We start from the raw sequence: 13876 nt of genomic DNA on the forward strand, positions 1-13876 counted from the left end.
TAAAGGCACGCAACTTAATATGCTGGTCGTGCCATGCCTTTTGTGCTTCTTTTGGACTTGCTGGTGAAATCCAGCCAAAAATCTCTCTTCTTCGAGCTCATCCAACTATGCAAGCCTCTATTCCAGGACTCTGTGATCTGTCATATTTGTGAGAACTGATATGCGTAGACTAGGCACGATATATTCCATAGGCATTATGGCTTCAACTCCATAGACAAGCCTAAAAGGTGTCTGTCCTGTCAGCTTCTTGCATGTCATCCGATAAGCCCATAACACTGCAGGTATGCGTAGGTCCCAATCACTTCGTTGTACATTGCATACCTTGGTCAACACATTTTCAAGCACTTTTTTGAATGCCTCCACTATCCCGTTAGCTTGTGGGTGATAGGGTGTGCTCTTTTGATGGTACACCTGAAATTCCTCTGTTAGTGCGCTGATCATCTCATTCAGAAAGTGTGTACCATGATCGCTCATCAAGATCTTCAGACATCCAAATCACGTCAGTACATGTTCAAATATAAACTTCACGGTAGTCGTGCCCATGCAATCCTTCACCGGCTGTGCTTTTCCCTAACGAGTCAAGTACTTCGTCACAGTGATAATATACCTCGCGCCTGTCTTTCCTTGAGATTTGATGGGTCCTACAAAATCTATTGCCCATTTTTTGAAAGGTTGCAATGACATTTGTGGATTCAAAGGTATTTCATCCCTCTGCGATGGCTTACCTGTTCTTTGACATATGTCACATGCCTTGCAATATGCTTTTGAATCTTGATGAATGGTTGGCCACCACAACCCTGTGCATAGAATCTTCTGCGTAGTTTCTCTTCCTGCTTAATGTCCTCCCACGATGCCCCCATGAGCATCTGTGAGGATGCTTCTTCATTCAAATTCAGGTACATACCTTCGCAGTATCTCATCATTCCCCATCTTGTATAGATGCCCAACAATGACAGAGAAATCTGTCGTGCGCACCACTAATTCCTTTTTTTGTTGGACAGGTTATCCTTTCGGTGCAGTTCCAGTTGTTAGAAAGTGTATTATATCTTCAAAATGTCCATCCGCTATGTGCACAACAAAAATCTGTGCTTCAAGTAATCCTTCATCCAAATTAGTAGGTTCCTCCCCAGTCTCAATGCGCGATAGGTGATCTGGTCCTGCATTCAATCGTCTAGGCTTCACAACAACTTCAAAATCGTATTCTTGGAATAATAAAAGCCATCTGCAGATGTGCCCCCCCAACACAGGCTTATTGACCAAGTATTTTAGCGCGGAGTGATCCATATACATCTTAAAGTGACCTCCTAGCAAGTAGTGTCGATACTTCTGGAGCGCATACACCATAGCTAGTCCCTCGCGCTCAGTGGTGGAATAGTTCTTCTTTGCTTTGGATAATCTGCGACTTGCAAACGCGATAGGGTGATCCAAGCCTTCTCCGCCATCCTGTGTTAGTACTGCCCCCAATGCTATACATGACGTGTCAACATGGACATGAAACTCTTTCTTCCAGTTTGGGAAGACAAGAATCGACGCAGTAACCATATTTTCTTTCAATATATCCAGGCTTTTCTTGTAGTCATCGTTCCAGCAGAACAAGACATCCTTTTCAATAAATTTTCCATCGGCGCGGTGATCTGGTTATAGCCTTTGATAAACTTCCTATAATATCCCGTATGTCCCAGGGTAGCACGCAACTATTTCACACTCCATGGTGCTTCTAAGTTCAGAATTACCACGATCTTTGTGGTGTCTACCATCAGCCCTTGTCTGCAAACCACATGCCCCAAAAAGTTCCCAAAAGGAAAAGAAAACAGACACTTCTTGAGGTTGAACGCGATCTGGTATCTTCGATCGGTATCCAGCATCAAGCTCAAGCTCGCTACATGGTGCTTAACTAGTCCAAATATAGTCCAATCATCAAAATAAACTTCAAGAAACTTATGAATATATTCCTTGCATGCCGCAACAACCACACACGAAAAGATATCCAGTGCATTCTTTAGCCCAAACGACATTACCGTGTATTGAAAGCAACCTTACTCAGCCGCAAAAGTTTTCTTGATCCTATCCTCCGCCATGATTTTGATTTTGTGGTACCTAGAGAACCCATCGGTGAAGGAGTATGCTTCCTGGCCACCTTCATTGTCCAACACTTCATCTATGAACGGAGTTGGGAAATGATCATGCACACAAGCGTCATTCAACTTCCTAAGATCCACGCGTATCTTTATCTCATCCTTCTTCTTCTTCTCTTGCACCACCATTGGGCTTATCCAATCGGATTCTTCCACAGGCTCAGTAATTTCTAATGCGAGCATTTTGTCTAGTTCTACATGGACCTTCTCCTTGTATTTCGGATTTAAGTGGTAAGGCCTCTGCTTAACTGGCTCCATGTCAGGCTTTAACGTGATCTTCATTACTCCTAGATCTCCAATTATTCCTTTCGAATCCGTAAACTTGCTTGGGAATAAATCCTAATATTCGTAGAGTAATTCAGTGACCTTATCCACCATCGCTTCATCCCAGTAGTCTCCAATTTCCGTGAACTTGGGCTCTGCCTTCGTACCAATGTTCACCTGTTTAGTCCTCACCTTCGTGGTTATATTAGGGTTCTTAATCTGTGGTCCTTGAACCTCGCGGTGGCCTTCCATCTCTGGAATGTTAATTTCCATGGATCTTCATCCTCTTCTTCAACAGTTACATTATAACATTCCAGCATGCAACTCAGTTGAGTAGCCCATTCAGGTTGTGTCAGGTCGAAAGGATCTTGCAGGATCCTAAAGATGGTTGCTTTCACCTTTTGTAGTGCTTCCTCAATACTGTTAAACCCATCCTCAAAACTGAATGCCATCATGAACCCTTCGCGTAGGATATTCCATTCACCTATCCCATGGCGAAGCTCCGTTTCTACATACCAATTCATTGGGATAACATCCAGGGTATGACAGAATAGGTAATCCACTTAGGTTGTGGGTTTTCTCCATAAGCCTGCGTCCACTTGGCTAGATGCGCGTGCAGATCATTCTGTCCATCATACTTGTCTGTTAGTCACATCTTAGGCTTCCCAAATTGTGTCCGCATCATTTTCCTACATTCGCGCCAATCGTCAAAGCTTCCTTTGTGCGTACCCCACCATCTTGCAGGCATAGCATGCAGTACCTAGTCCAAGGCCTGGAAGTGTTGCTTTTCCAGCACCTCCCTTTCAAATGCATCCAAGAAGGTATCTAACTCATTTAGACCATTATAAGTAGGCAGATCTCTTACTTTTGTCGACACGCAGCGCAACGACCTGGTCATGATATTGCAATTTAGCGTAGTTACTTCATGTAACCGATTCTGCCATCATTCTATTTATTCATCAGAATTCGAAGTGCAGGAGCTCTCACACTCCCATGTAATCCAACCATCCATGGCGGGTTTCACCTAGTCTTGGTCTTGCGTTGTTATCTTAGATATGCAGTCCAGATCATCGTCGCTCTCATAGTTGCAGACTAGCTCCATATGGCACGATCCTTCAGCAAGGTCTAGGGGTATTATTACACATAGTGAATTCTTCTCAGAAATAATTTTTCGCTTCTTCGGATTGATTACCCCATTCATATCAATAACCCAGTCGATTCCCAAGAGCGCAGGGTAGGGATTGCTATCATCAACAATCTCTATGAATTCAAAGTCTTCCAGTGCACTCGCTCCCTCAATATCGACGGTTACTCCCTGTAATCGTCCCATGGGTATTATTTTCTGCTGATTCTCCATCCTTAGCTGAATTGGAGACCATTGTAGCGTATGTGTTATCGGAAAATCTAGTGTCCACTCGAAGTTGCTAGTCCCACTAAGACTGGTAGCTATCTTAAAACAAACAAACTAAAACTACTTTCGTTTTCCTTTATGAGAAGTAGATAAGAGGGGAATGAAGGACACCAACCTCAGTCTTGCGCTTGGTTCCTTGCTCGGTTCCTCTCTCTTCTTCTAACAGATCCTTGCCGCTTCTCCCTTGTCTACACAACTTCAAAGATCACTTGTGGAATCAAAGAAGCATAATACTATCGAAGAACAGAGATCTATGATCATAAACAATATAGGACCAGATATATATTGACCACACAAAAGCATATATCATCAAACATACAAGAATGTGGAGGAAAACTTGAATAGCTTTATTAATATCAAGAATAGCAAAGAGGATTACAACCAATTATTCTGACCTAGTGTCATCCTCCAGCATGAAAGCCCTTCTTTCACCTCATGAAAAGCTTAGATCACCCAACACTATGATGTTCCAACAAGAAACCAACAACACTTCCTTACAAGATAAAAAATTCTAACCTCTGGATCTCTGGGATGAGGGATCCATATATAGATGATTGCAGGGGGGTGAGTCAGCTTCTGGGTTTTTGATTAGTGTCCTCTCTCTGATAGTTCTTGATTCCACTTGGAGATTGATGATCTCTTACTCATCCCTGGGCGAATTCAGAGAGGCAAGTGTCATAGGAGAAGTTTCTGGAAGATTCTATGATAATCCACCTCGCAAAATTTCTCTGCCATTTGTCCACTCTTGCTCATCGCACCCTACAGAAGGGCTATCTAGTATGCATCGCACTTTTTACACTGAGCAGGTGAGATGCATCGCACCCTCTGCACTGGGCAGTCTGTATGGTCCAGTTTTGACCAGTTCTGAGCAGTTTTCTGTGGAGAACTTCTGGGAGATGATGTAATCAGCTGACCTTGTTCCTTTAGGGTATGAAACAACACTTTTAGGGACTTAGGAGCCCTTGGTTTATGGAAATGTATGATTGGGGTTGCAGTGCCCAAAAATGTCTATAACAGTTGCCCCTTAAAGCATGAGGTCGTTAATCTTTTGATGTCGGGTGAAATGCTTTATCATGAGGATCTGAAGTTTTTTCGAGCTGGAAGGCGACCTGTAATAAGATACAATACAATACATTATCTTCATAATATTTTTCATGATCTAGCTGAGGCGGGCATTCCCATGCTCAGCTTTATAAATTCATTTTCATGTACATAAAACAGACAACCTTCTGTGTGCAGACTAATGATTCTGGTAGAGCCATCATCCCTTGATTCGAATGATCATCTGTTCGGCAATGATGTACATTTGATGTCTTCATTTTCCTGAATATATCACAACCCGGATAGATGAAACTAGATTCGGGGTCTTCAAACTCGTTCAATCTTCACTCGGAGTACAAGTTGATCCATGTGAAAGATGTTTTGGAGTCGAACATGGAAAGACATCGCCTGATTACCAGCCAATGATGTAAGCTGTTAATAGGCGCGAGAGGAATCACCGATAACGATGATGACCCCTAAGGTACTACAGTACAATTCACATGGTGTGAAAAGGGACTTGGCATTGAACAACACGCAAAATCTTTCGGTCGAAGGCCATTGATGTAAACCTATCGCCGGAAGTGAGAAACTTGCCATTGAGGCATGCAAGCTTCAAAGTACTGAAAGGGTTGTTCCTAAGTCGACTTCTTAGATAATGAGTTGATGTCAAAAAGAAGTGACCCTTCTAGGAAGGCCTTAATGAATCCCACATCTACGATACGGAACGGAGTAAATGACTTTGGAGGTGAAAATGATCTGATGATACAGGGTTCAGGGTGGCGGTCATGAAAGAATGGAGCGTGAATGTATTGCAGCGGGTGGGACACAGGTGAATTCTCTAAGCGACTTCTCTTGAACATACCGGCGACATTGACATGGATTGGTAGCATTAACCCCAAATATGGATGGTGCGGTGGACCAATGGTGATATGAATGGTGAACGGAACAACCCAACCCGACTCGGATGTGGAGTGAAAGTGTCATGTTCAAGAGTGACTTGCTACCAATAAAGTTTCTTCAAGTTTTCTTCCCAATTTTTCCCCAGTCATTGCTGACTAGTACCTCTTTATTTTTTTCAAGATTGAGGAGGATAACATATGCTTGTTCTATAATTTAACCTTCGGGAAAACCCATCACTATGTTTTAACGAGCCTAGCGACAATGAAACTTGTTCTTGTCTGTATGGACAAGTTTGTCGCTATTTGGTTTTAACGAGTTTAACGAAAAAGATAACTTGGTACTTTTCAATTTTAGAGATTTTGAAAGGGATGTAAAGGAAACTCCAATAATCCTTTTTCGTCATATAATCCCTTAAGTCTGAAAAAGTATAAAATAATACGAAAGGGATGAAATTTTGGTAATTTTAACGAGCCGAACAAAACAAGCGCTCGATCTTTTTGTGTAATAATCCCTCAGGTCCAAAAAGATTAAAATCTAGAGGAGGGATAACACTTCTGGTCACTTTAATGAGCTGGAGAGGCCAATCTCTCGACAATATTTTCATATTTTACGAGTCAGGTGAAAATAGCTTAAAGGAGACTCGTTTTTGAGGAACGAGTGATAATTTCGGGTAGCAGCTGATTCCATGTAAGGCTTGGAATTTTCCAATCACGGCAGTGCCACAAGGATGGCTAACTGTATCACTCTTTGTAGCTGTTCCTCAAAAGGGGTAAACAATCAAATGGAGGTGAATGATTGGCTAAAACAGAGTGGAGGTGATGATGAGAACACGACCAAGGTGTAAAAGCTGATGATAATGCATTCACAATGGTTATTTACCGCAAATTGGTTCTTTTTTTTTTTTTTTAAAACTGAGCTTAAACTCTGGGGGAACGTTTTCTCATTGCTTATGTTTAATTTTAACGAGCTTGAACTCCACATAAAAACTGCTCGTGATAATGGTCATCGATTTAATTTCACCACTAATCACTTTGTTCCTTCAAAGGTTGTACTGCCTATTCAATTGCTTCATCAAACCGATTAGAAATGAACAATATATGTTTCAAAAATGAGTTAAAACACTAATATTTTACTTGAATTACGTGAAAAGTAATTTAAAAGTGGTTTTTACCCTTCATTTTACCATTTCATTTGAACTTTGGTTTGTTGGAGCTCTGGAGGTGCTTTTCCCCCTTGATTTTCACCAGTTGATTTTAGGAGATTCTGTGGACGATTCTTGGCGCCGTCTGGACCAGGTAGGAGCTAAACCTGAGCTCTTCAGTTGCATTCCTTCCTTTTTGAATTCTGTGCATGTTTCCCTATTTTTCTGAGCCTCTGGGGTTTGAAAAATTCACCCTGGCTCCATCGCACCCTTTCTATATCGAAAGGTGCGATGCATACTGGCTTGGCCATTGGCCAGTTAGTATGCATCCCACCCAATACACTGCTGGGGGTGCGATGGGCGCGAGAAGGGAAGTTTTTGCACTGTTTTCTCATGGAATTTTTGCCAGTTTTTTGCCAAATCAGGACCCTGACTCTTCTATTTCTTGTTTTGCAGAGATTCTGTTATCATTGAAAATTCTGTTTCCAAAAATTTGCTCAGATTAGCTTAAAGACAAAGTGTTTTCGCAGCGCATGAATCCTTTAGCAGTTTCGTAGCGCAACCTGTTTTAGTGATTTCGTAGTGTGCTACGAAATGGGGGATTTGTTCGAATCCATAGTAGCTGTCATGCAAAATAGTTCTGGGGTGGATACATTTTACAGGTGGCATGTTCTCAAGAAGTCATCATCAATGCTTGTCATTAAGTTTGGTCAGTGTGAGTTTCTTGGAAAGGGTGCAATAATTGGTTTATTGATGGATGCATGACCCATGCCTATCATACAGCCATTTGGGCAGCAATCTTTGTTCAATAGATATGTGGACAGCTATTACAATGATGCTAATGAATCTGTTGGTTCTTCATATCATACAAAGACACTTAAACTCATCCCAGCATGCAGAGGCATAATTTTGTACCTATGGAACCATCATAGACAAAGAATATTAACCTCAATGTACTTATTTTCTGTGTCTTGGTTTATAATGATGCGCATACATGAACCAGTTGCTTCTGTTTGTTTCAGTCCAGGAAATGATGATATTTTGTATGCAGCATATGCAAACACAGTTACTTGCTTGGATGTGCGCATGGCACCTTCCAGTGGACAAGTGCAAAAGTACACATTCAATACAGAGGACATAAATCAGATTACTATGAATTTTAAGTCATCTTTTCTTGCGGCTGCAGATGACAGTGGAGAAGTAAAGATTATTGACATTCGTCAACATTGCCTTTACAAAACACTCAGATCCGTACACACAAATATTTGCAGCTCTGTGCAGTTTCATCCTTGGCGGCCATGGGAAGTTATATCTGGGGGATTAGATTAAAAAATTGTAGCATGGGACTTTTCAAGAGGAAGTCAACAAATGGTTATAGACGCTGCAGTTCCCACCACAGAAAATGCAGAAAATGCCTCGAGTACAAATCAAATTTGTAATCCTCCTTTTGTTCATGCTTTGGCGGTTCCAGAGGAAAATATGGATAAAAAAAACCAGGTTGTTGCTGCAGCAAGAGGTGATGGCATCATTGAAATTATTGATCTCAGATTTGAGTCATACGTGACAAGAGCAAAAAGTAAGCAGTCATCACGTGCTAGAAAAGGATTTCAGCCCAAATCATCGAAAAATACAAATGTAAATGAGAACGTTGCGAGTGGGGAAATTACAAAGGGAATGAACGTATTCAGAGCCTAGCAGATAAGAATGCCAGAGCCAATGGCAGTATGCGAAATTAAAGGAGATATCTCAACTCTCTCTTTTCAAAAAAGACTTGAAGTCAAAATTGTTGGGCCGGTGGAGATTTCTTTCCGCGGTGGGTGAAACTGATTATTGGCAGGTGGCAAATTCATGGAATAGCATTTATGTCTGGGGCGCAAGTGTTTGATGAAGTGCCAGAGAGAGATGTAGTTCATTGTCTTCGTGGCTTAGCTCCACAAGAGTTCTTTTTTCACGCAAACGGGTGGCAGAGAAGGTTTTGTCAATAGCATTAACAATGAGCGGACTCTATAAGGATATCCATAAACCGGTTCCAGATGAAGTTTGCAGGGCTTTAAAGAAGAAACGAAAATCTTTCTCTGGGCTGTAACAAGCTTGATGTATGGAGCTGGTTGATGTGTACAAGATTCGCCTCCCAAAGTTCACTGTTAAAGTTGTAGTTCAATATATGCGAAAGGTAATCCAGAGGAAGGCGCATTTTGATATCATGGATCTTGATGTTGTTAAGATAGTGACAAAGTTTTTTATTGCTGCATTATTTGGACATGGCACAGGGGACCTTTTTATTCAGCCTCATCATTCAGATCTCATATATAACCCATATGCTGGTGATAAAAACATCATTAAGTTTGAGGGTGACCACAACTCTCCACGACCACCATTCTATTATGATTCAATAAGCATTTTCTTTCATAATGTCTTGCATCCTCCAGATGATTTGATTGAACAACATGCTTCTGAAAGTTTATATGACTACTTCGATGAATTAGGAAATCTGGATGAGAATGTGTTGCATGAAATTATTGGAGGTCCAGGATCCACACAAAATGACACCACCGAAGATGCCATTGATCATTTTCGCTCTAGGTGGCAAATGAGTAGAACTGAGGTACCTTTTGAATTTCCAGACAAATCAGAAAAAATGTAGGCATCATCCATGCAGAGGACTTAAGTGGACAGGAGAGGAAAGAAAGCAGCAATGCTGAAGGCACATCCAATAAATGCGATAAAAGCAGTGACAGCAGCACTTGCCAAAAATAATCCTGAAAAGGTTTCTGCATTGATTCTCGAGAATACTTTTACATCTGTGTTGGACATGGCTGGAGTTTTGTTACCTTTTCTTAAGTGGTTTATAGGAGGCACTGATTCCAAGGGTCTAAGGATTTTAAATTGTCTGGTTCGTTCTCCATGGAATACTATTGATCTTATAGATCAGGTCGAACAACCAATTTTATTCCTATCTGGCTCTCGGGATGAGATGGTTCCACCTTCACACATGCGCAGGCTATATGAAAAAGCTAAACGGAATCTAAGGTGCTTCTTTGTAGAGTTCCCAACAGGTATGCATATGGATACTTGGTATGTTGGCGGGGATCGATATTGGCAAACAATACATCATTTCCTGGTGAAAGAACTTTCAAATCGTGACGGAAATGAAGAAGGCTCAAGAGATGGCTGGGAAAATGAGTGGGGCAACCAGTGAAATATTGAAAAATTGGAAAAGCTTGTTGTATCATCTGGCTAAAGCATCAGGCTTTATGTACATTAATTTTTCTTGGATATCACTTTATGTTCTCGAGTTTATGTATTCTAAATTTATTCTTGTTACTTTCAATGGGAGACTGTCATTTCCAAGAAGATATGGGTAATTGAGTTTTCTGGGAAAGCACGCATTTGGAATTCTAAGAGTTCAGGCCAAAGCAAATCAGAAGCTCGAAAAGATTTATGTGCAGTTGGTCCATCTGTTGGAGGTTCATGTTACAGGGAATGTGATTCTGAATCTCAGCATAGCAAAGGTGAAACTGAAGAATGGCAACAACAGCTATTCAATTTTGTGAGGAGTTTAGAGGAAGACTGTGTTTTTTAAATCACACAGCAGTTTCGTAGCGCGCTACGAAACTGCTGTAGGTGATGTTTTCAATGCAGAATAAACAGTTTGACCGGGAATGTTAGAAGAGAGACACTTGTACATCAATACAACCTACAGCTCATCTGGAGACATGGTGTTTGGTAACAGTGTTCCATACTTTGAGTTATTAAAGATTTGGGAACATGCTGCTACATTTTCGGAGGATGGTAGGAGACAGGGACCTTAAAAATAGGTGTTTTGATCCTGATGATAAATGATCCATCAGCGCTTACAGGTATCCAAAGTCAGCGTTCTTTGCATCTGTAGCTCAATCATCTTGAGCCTAACCAACAAAAGACAGCTGTCAAAGATCAAGAAAGGAATCAGGCATACGAGGAGATGAAGTTAGAGTTTTAGTGTGATTAGGACTCTTTGTAATTACAGCTCAATACTTTATGTATTTAATGAGTTTGTTTAAAAATAGATAAGGGTAGTTAATGATAGGTCATCGAGCTCCCCTCATGCTTGAGGAGGAGACTCGAAGTAGTTAAGTATGTTTTCCTATATATAGTGAAAACTCTGATGTAATAAGGGTTGGAGATTTATGAAAAAACAGAGTTTTTATATCAGCTTATGTAAAAGACTTTTGACAGTAATAGAAAGATTACTTTTTCTTCCCAAGATTCATCTCGTGTTCAATGCTCAGAATATATGTGGCTTTGTCTTTATCCTTTTATGTTTTACAGCTCACTAAATATGCAATCACTCTGAATTCACCTAGTGCTCAGACTTCCTGTGTATATTTATGAGTTGAGGTTCCTTTTGAGAAATGTTCTGAGTGTTTAAACATTATATGCCTTGGCTTCCATGATTAAGTAGTTAATAGTTTACTGCAGAGGTGTTTGACTCCATGAGCCCAATGGAAGAAATGTTATTTTGTTGTTCCAACCAGCTTATTTTCATAAACTGTTTGAAGAGTTAGCCATCTTTTCTTGTTAATGATTCATATCAAAAATCTGTGAGAGAGCCCTCTCTGACTAAGGAGGCTAAACCTTAGTCTAAAGCCTGGTTTGAAATAGTTGCATGAGATCTTGCTAAGTAGCAGCCCTTAGTACACAATTTTGTGATAACAGATTCATCGGAGCAAAAATGGCTGTTACATGGTGAGAACGCGAGCATGAAGAAGAGGACATGCTTGCTTTACATGATCCAGTTACGGTAACTGCACTACGAAACTGTGGCTTGTTCAAGTTTTTCTGCATCTCTAGCATGAGGCAAAAAATCAACTTGTTGTAATATCTTCTCGATGCATGGGATCCTACCAACCAAGTTTTTTAGATCAGAGGAAAATCTATCCCCTTGACTGTCGTGGACATCTATTTTTTGACCAGTTTATCGAGGCGTGGTGCCCCTCTTTCATTATCAGGTTCCGCCCGTGGGGGCGAATCCGTGAGAGATTATATTCACCGGTATTGCAGAGAGGGATCTCAGCCGAGTAGGGACGGCAAGATCAACATCCGAGATGTCAATGACTGGTCCTTAAGGACCATTCTGTTCAATTTTACTAGACTGGTTGGTAGTGTGGCTCTTCACAGGGCTAACAGGTCCTATATGCAATACGCCTTGGAATGCCTTGAACCAAAGGTGTTCAATTGGTGTGACACAGTACTCCCTATGATGAAAGAACAACTGACCAAGGTAAAAAATGAAAAATTGAAGAACTTCGGCTATGGTTCTATTTTGACTGCTTTTGCCTTGGAAAAGATCCCACTGATGCAGCCGCAGTACATTTCACTTGGCTTACCTCCACCGACTGAGCCACGGATGCAGAGATGGGTCGACCTTATGGCCCGACATGCTGGTCAGTCCCAGGTTTCCTTTTCTGATACCTTCTTCGAGTGGTTCAATTGTAAGGAGATGGTTTTTTCCGAGTATCCATATGCTGGTATGGATTTCCGGGGTGACCCAGATTTGGTGCTGCCGGTCGGTGAGCAGTGGGGTGTTATTGGTAAATTCCCTGACCATATCTCTTTTTATCGTTTCTTTTTATAATTTTATTGTTCTTTCTTCTATCAAGACTAACTAAAACTCATGTGCTCATGCAGATATTGGACCAGTTCAGCAAGTAGTACGTCTGAGAGTACCAGCTGCCGCTCCAACAGGAGAGGCTGTGGGAAGGGCTATCCTTCGCGACCTTGATGTGGCCGAGACTCTTTCAGCACTGTAGGATTAGGTCGAGGGCCTCACTCTTGGTATTCCGGACGTGAGGATCGACGAGCTGCCTCTGAGGTTGTAGTGACATACTACTGGCGTGCCAAGTCGATGGACTAGGCTTTTGCACATGATTGCACAGGTGGTGACTTGTTATCACTTGCATCATTAGACTAGGGTGCCCCCTAGCATTTTGATTTTTGGGTCATTTGACTGATTTTGTCCTAGTTACAGAACATTATGTATGAACCATAAAGAGTTATATATATATATATATATATTTTTGATTTTTGGAGTTTTATTCTGGTTGAATTACGTGATTTGGATGAAAATAGTCGATGAAATACTTCTTTTATAAATGTTGCAAATGTCTATCTAACACATAATTTTCCAATGAGTCCGTTAATGTGTTTAAGTTTATGGAAATAAGCTGATATTGAATAGAATCAAACTGCCTTTGCAAAATCTTGACCCTTAGGAACATGCGATAGATAGTTGGATTCTGTATGGAGTAGATACCAGTGAGTTGTAGGATGACGAGTTGTGAGTCTAGCCTGACGACCAGTCGGTGTATGCCACGCATAATGGCATCAGAGAGGAGCTCTATCAACACGCTGTATTCAACAATATTGTTTGTTGACTGACCAATACATACCCCTCTGAAACTCATTAACTCGCCTCTTGGATTGAAGATGGCCCAAGATGGAGAAGATAGGTTCTGCAAACTATGACTCGCTCCGTCGGCATATCCAACAAATGATTCCAATAGGTCCAACATTTGCAACAACGTAAAAATGGATCACTTAACCAAAACAATTACCCTTAGCGAAAACAAAAATGTAACAAAAGCATAGGGGTTACTATCTTGAGTCAAGCATAGTAACGCTTAAGGTACAACCCGTTGCGAGGTTGCGCCAGTGGAATCCCATCATAATCTACTAACTCGTAGGCTCCTTTTGCTAATACACGTTTAACAATATGGGGCCCAATCCATAAGGACTTGAACTTACCTGCTCCCAATTTATCAGATTCCTGGTCATAAAGTAAGACCAGGTCACCTTCTCAGAAGACACGGGGTTTGACATTTTTGTCGAACTGCGCCTTGACTCATTTCTTATGGGCTTCGTTAGCCAAAGTGACATCACGACAGGTTTCATCCAATTGGATTAGTTCCAAGAAACAAGCCTCCTCTTCTGAAGTTTCGGGGA

At 41.2% G+C, this 13876-nt stretch overlaps 1 protein-coding gene and 2 pseudogenes across 1 annotated transcript; all 3 read left to right on the forward strand.

Annotated features, from left to right (window-relative positions):
- The first annotated feature begins 7876 nt into the window (after positions 1 to 7876).
- LOC149173854 (uncharacterized) lies at positions 7877 to 8587 on the forward strand (annotated as a pseudogene).
- Positions 8588 to 8990: 403 nt separating this feature from the next.
- LOC149173855 (uncharacterized) lies at positions 8991 to 9536 on the forward strand. The gene has a single exon (XM_089426850.1). It carries the CDS (start codon positions 8991 to 8993, stop codon positions 9534 to 9536), a length of 546 nt encoding a protein of 181 aa, XP_089282976.1.
- Positions 9537 to 9587: 51 nt separating this feature from the next.
- Positions 9588 to 10091, forward strand: LOC149173856 (alpha/beta hydrolase domain-containing protein WAV2 pseudogene; annotated as a pseudogene).
- Positions 10092 to 13876: the final 3785 nt, after the last annotated feature.

Source organism: Pinus tabuliformis, chromosome 4_2 (genome assembly GCF_031772625.1).
Source record: "Pinus tabuliformis cultivar Carrire ecotype Pingquan chromosome 4_2, CPIR1, whole genome shotgun sequence".
Classification (NCBI taxonomy): Eukaryota; Viridiplantae; Streptophyta; class Pinopsida; order Pinales; family Pinaceae; genus Pinus; species Pinus tabuliformis.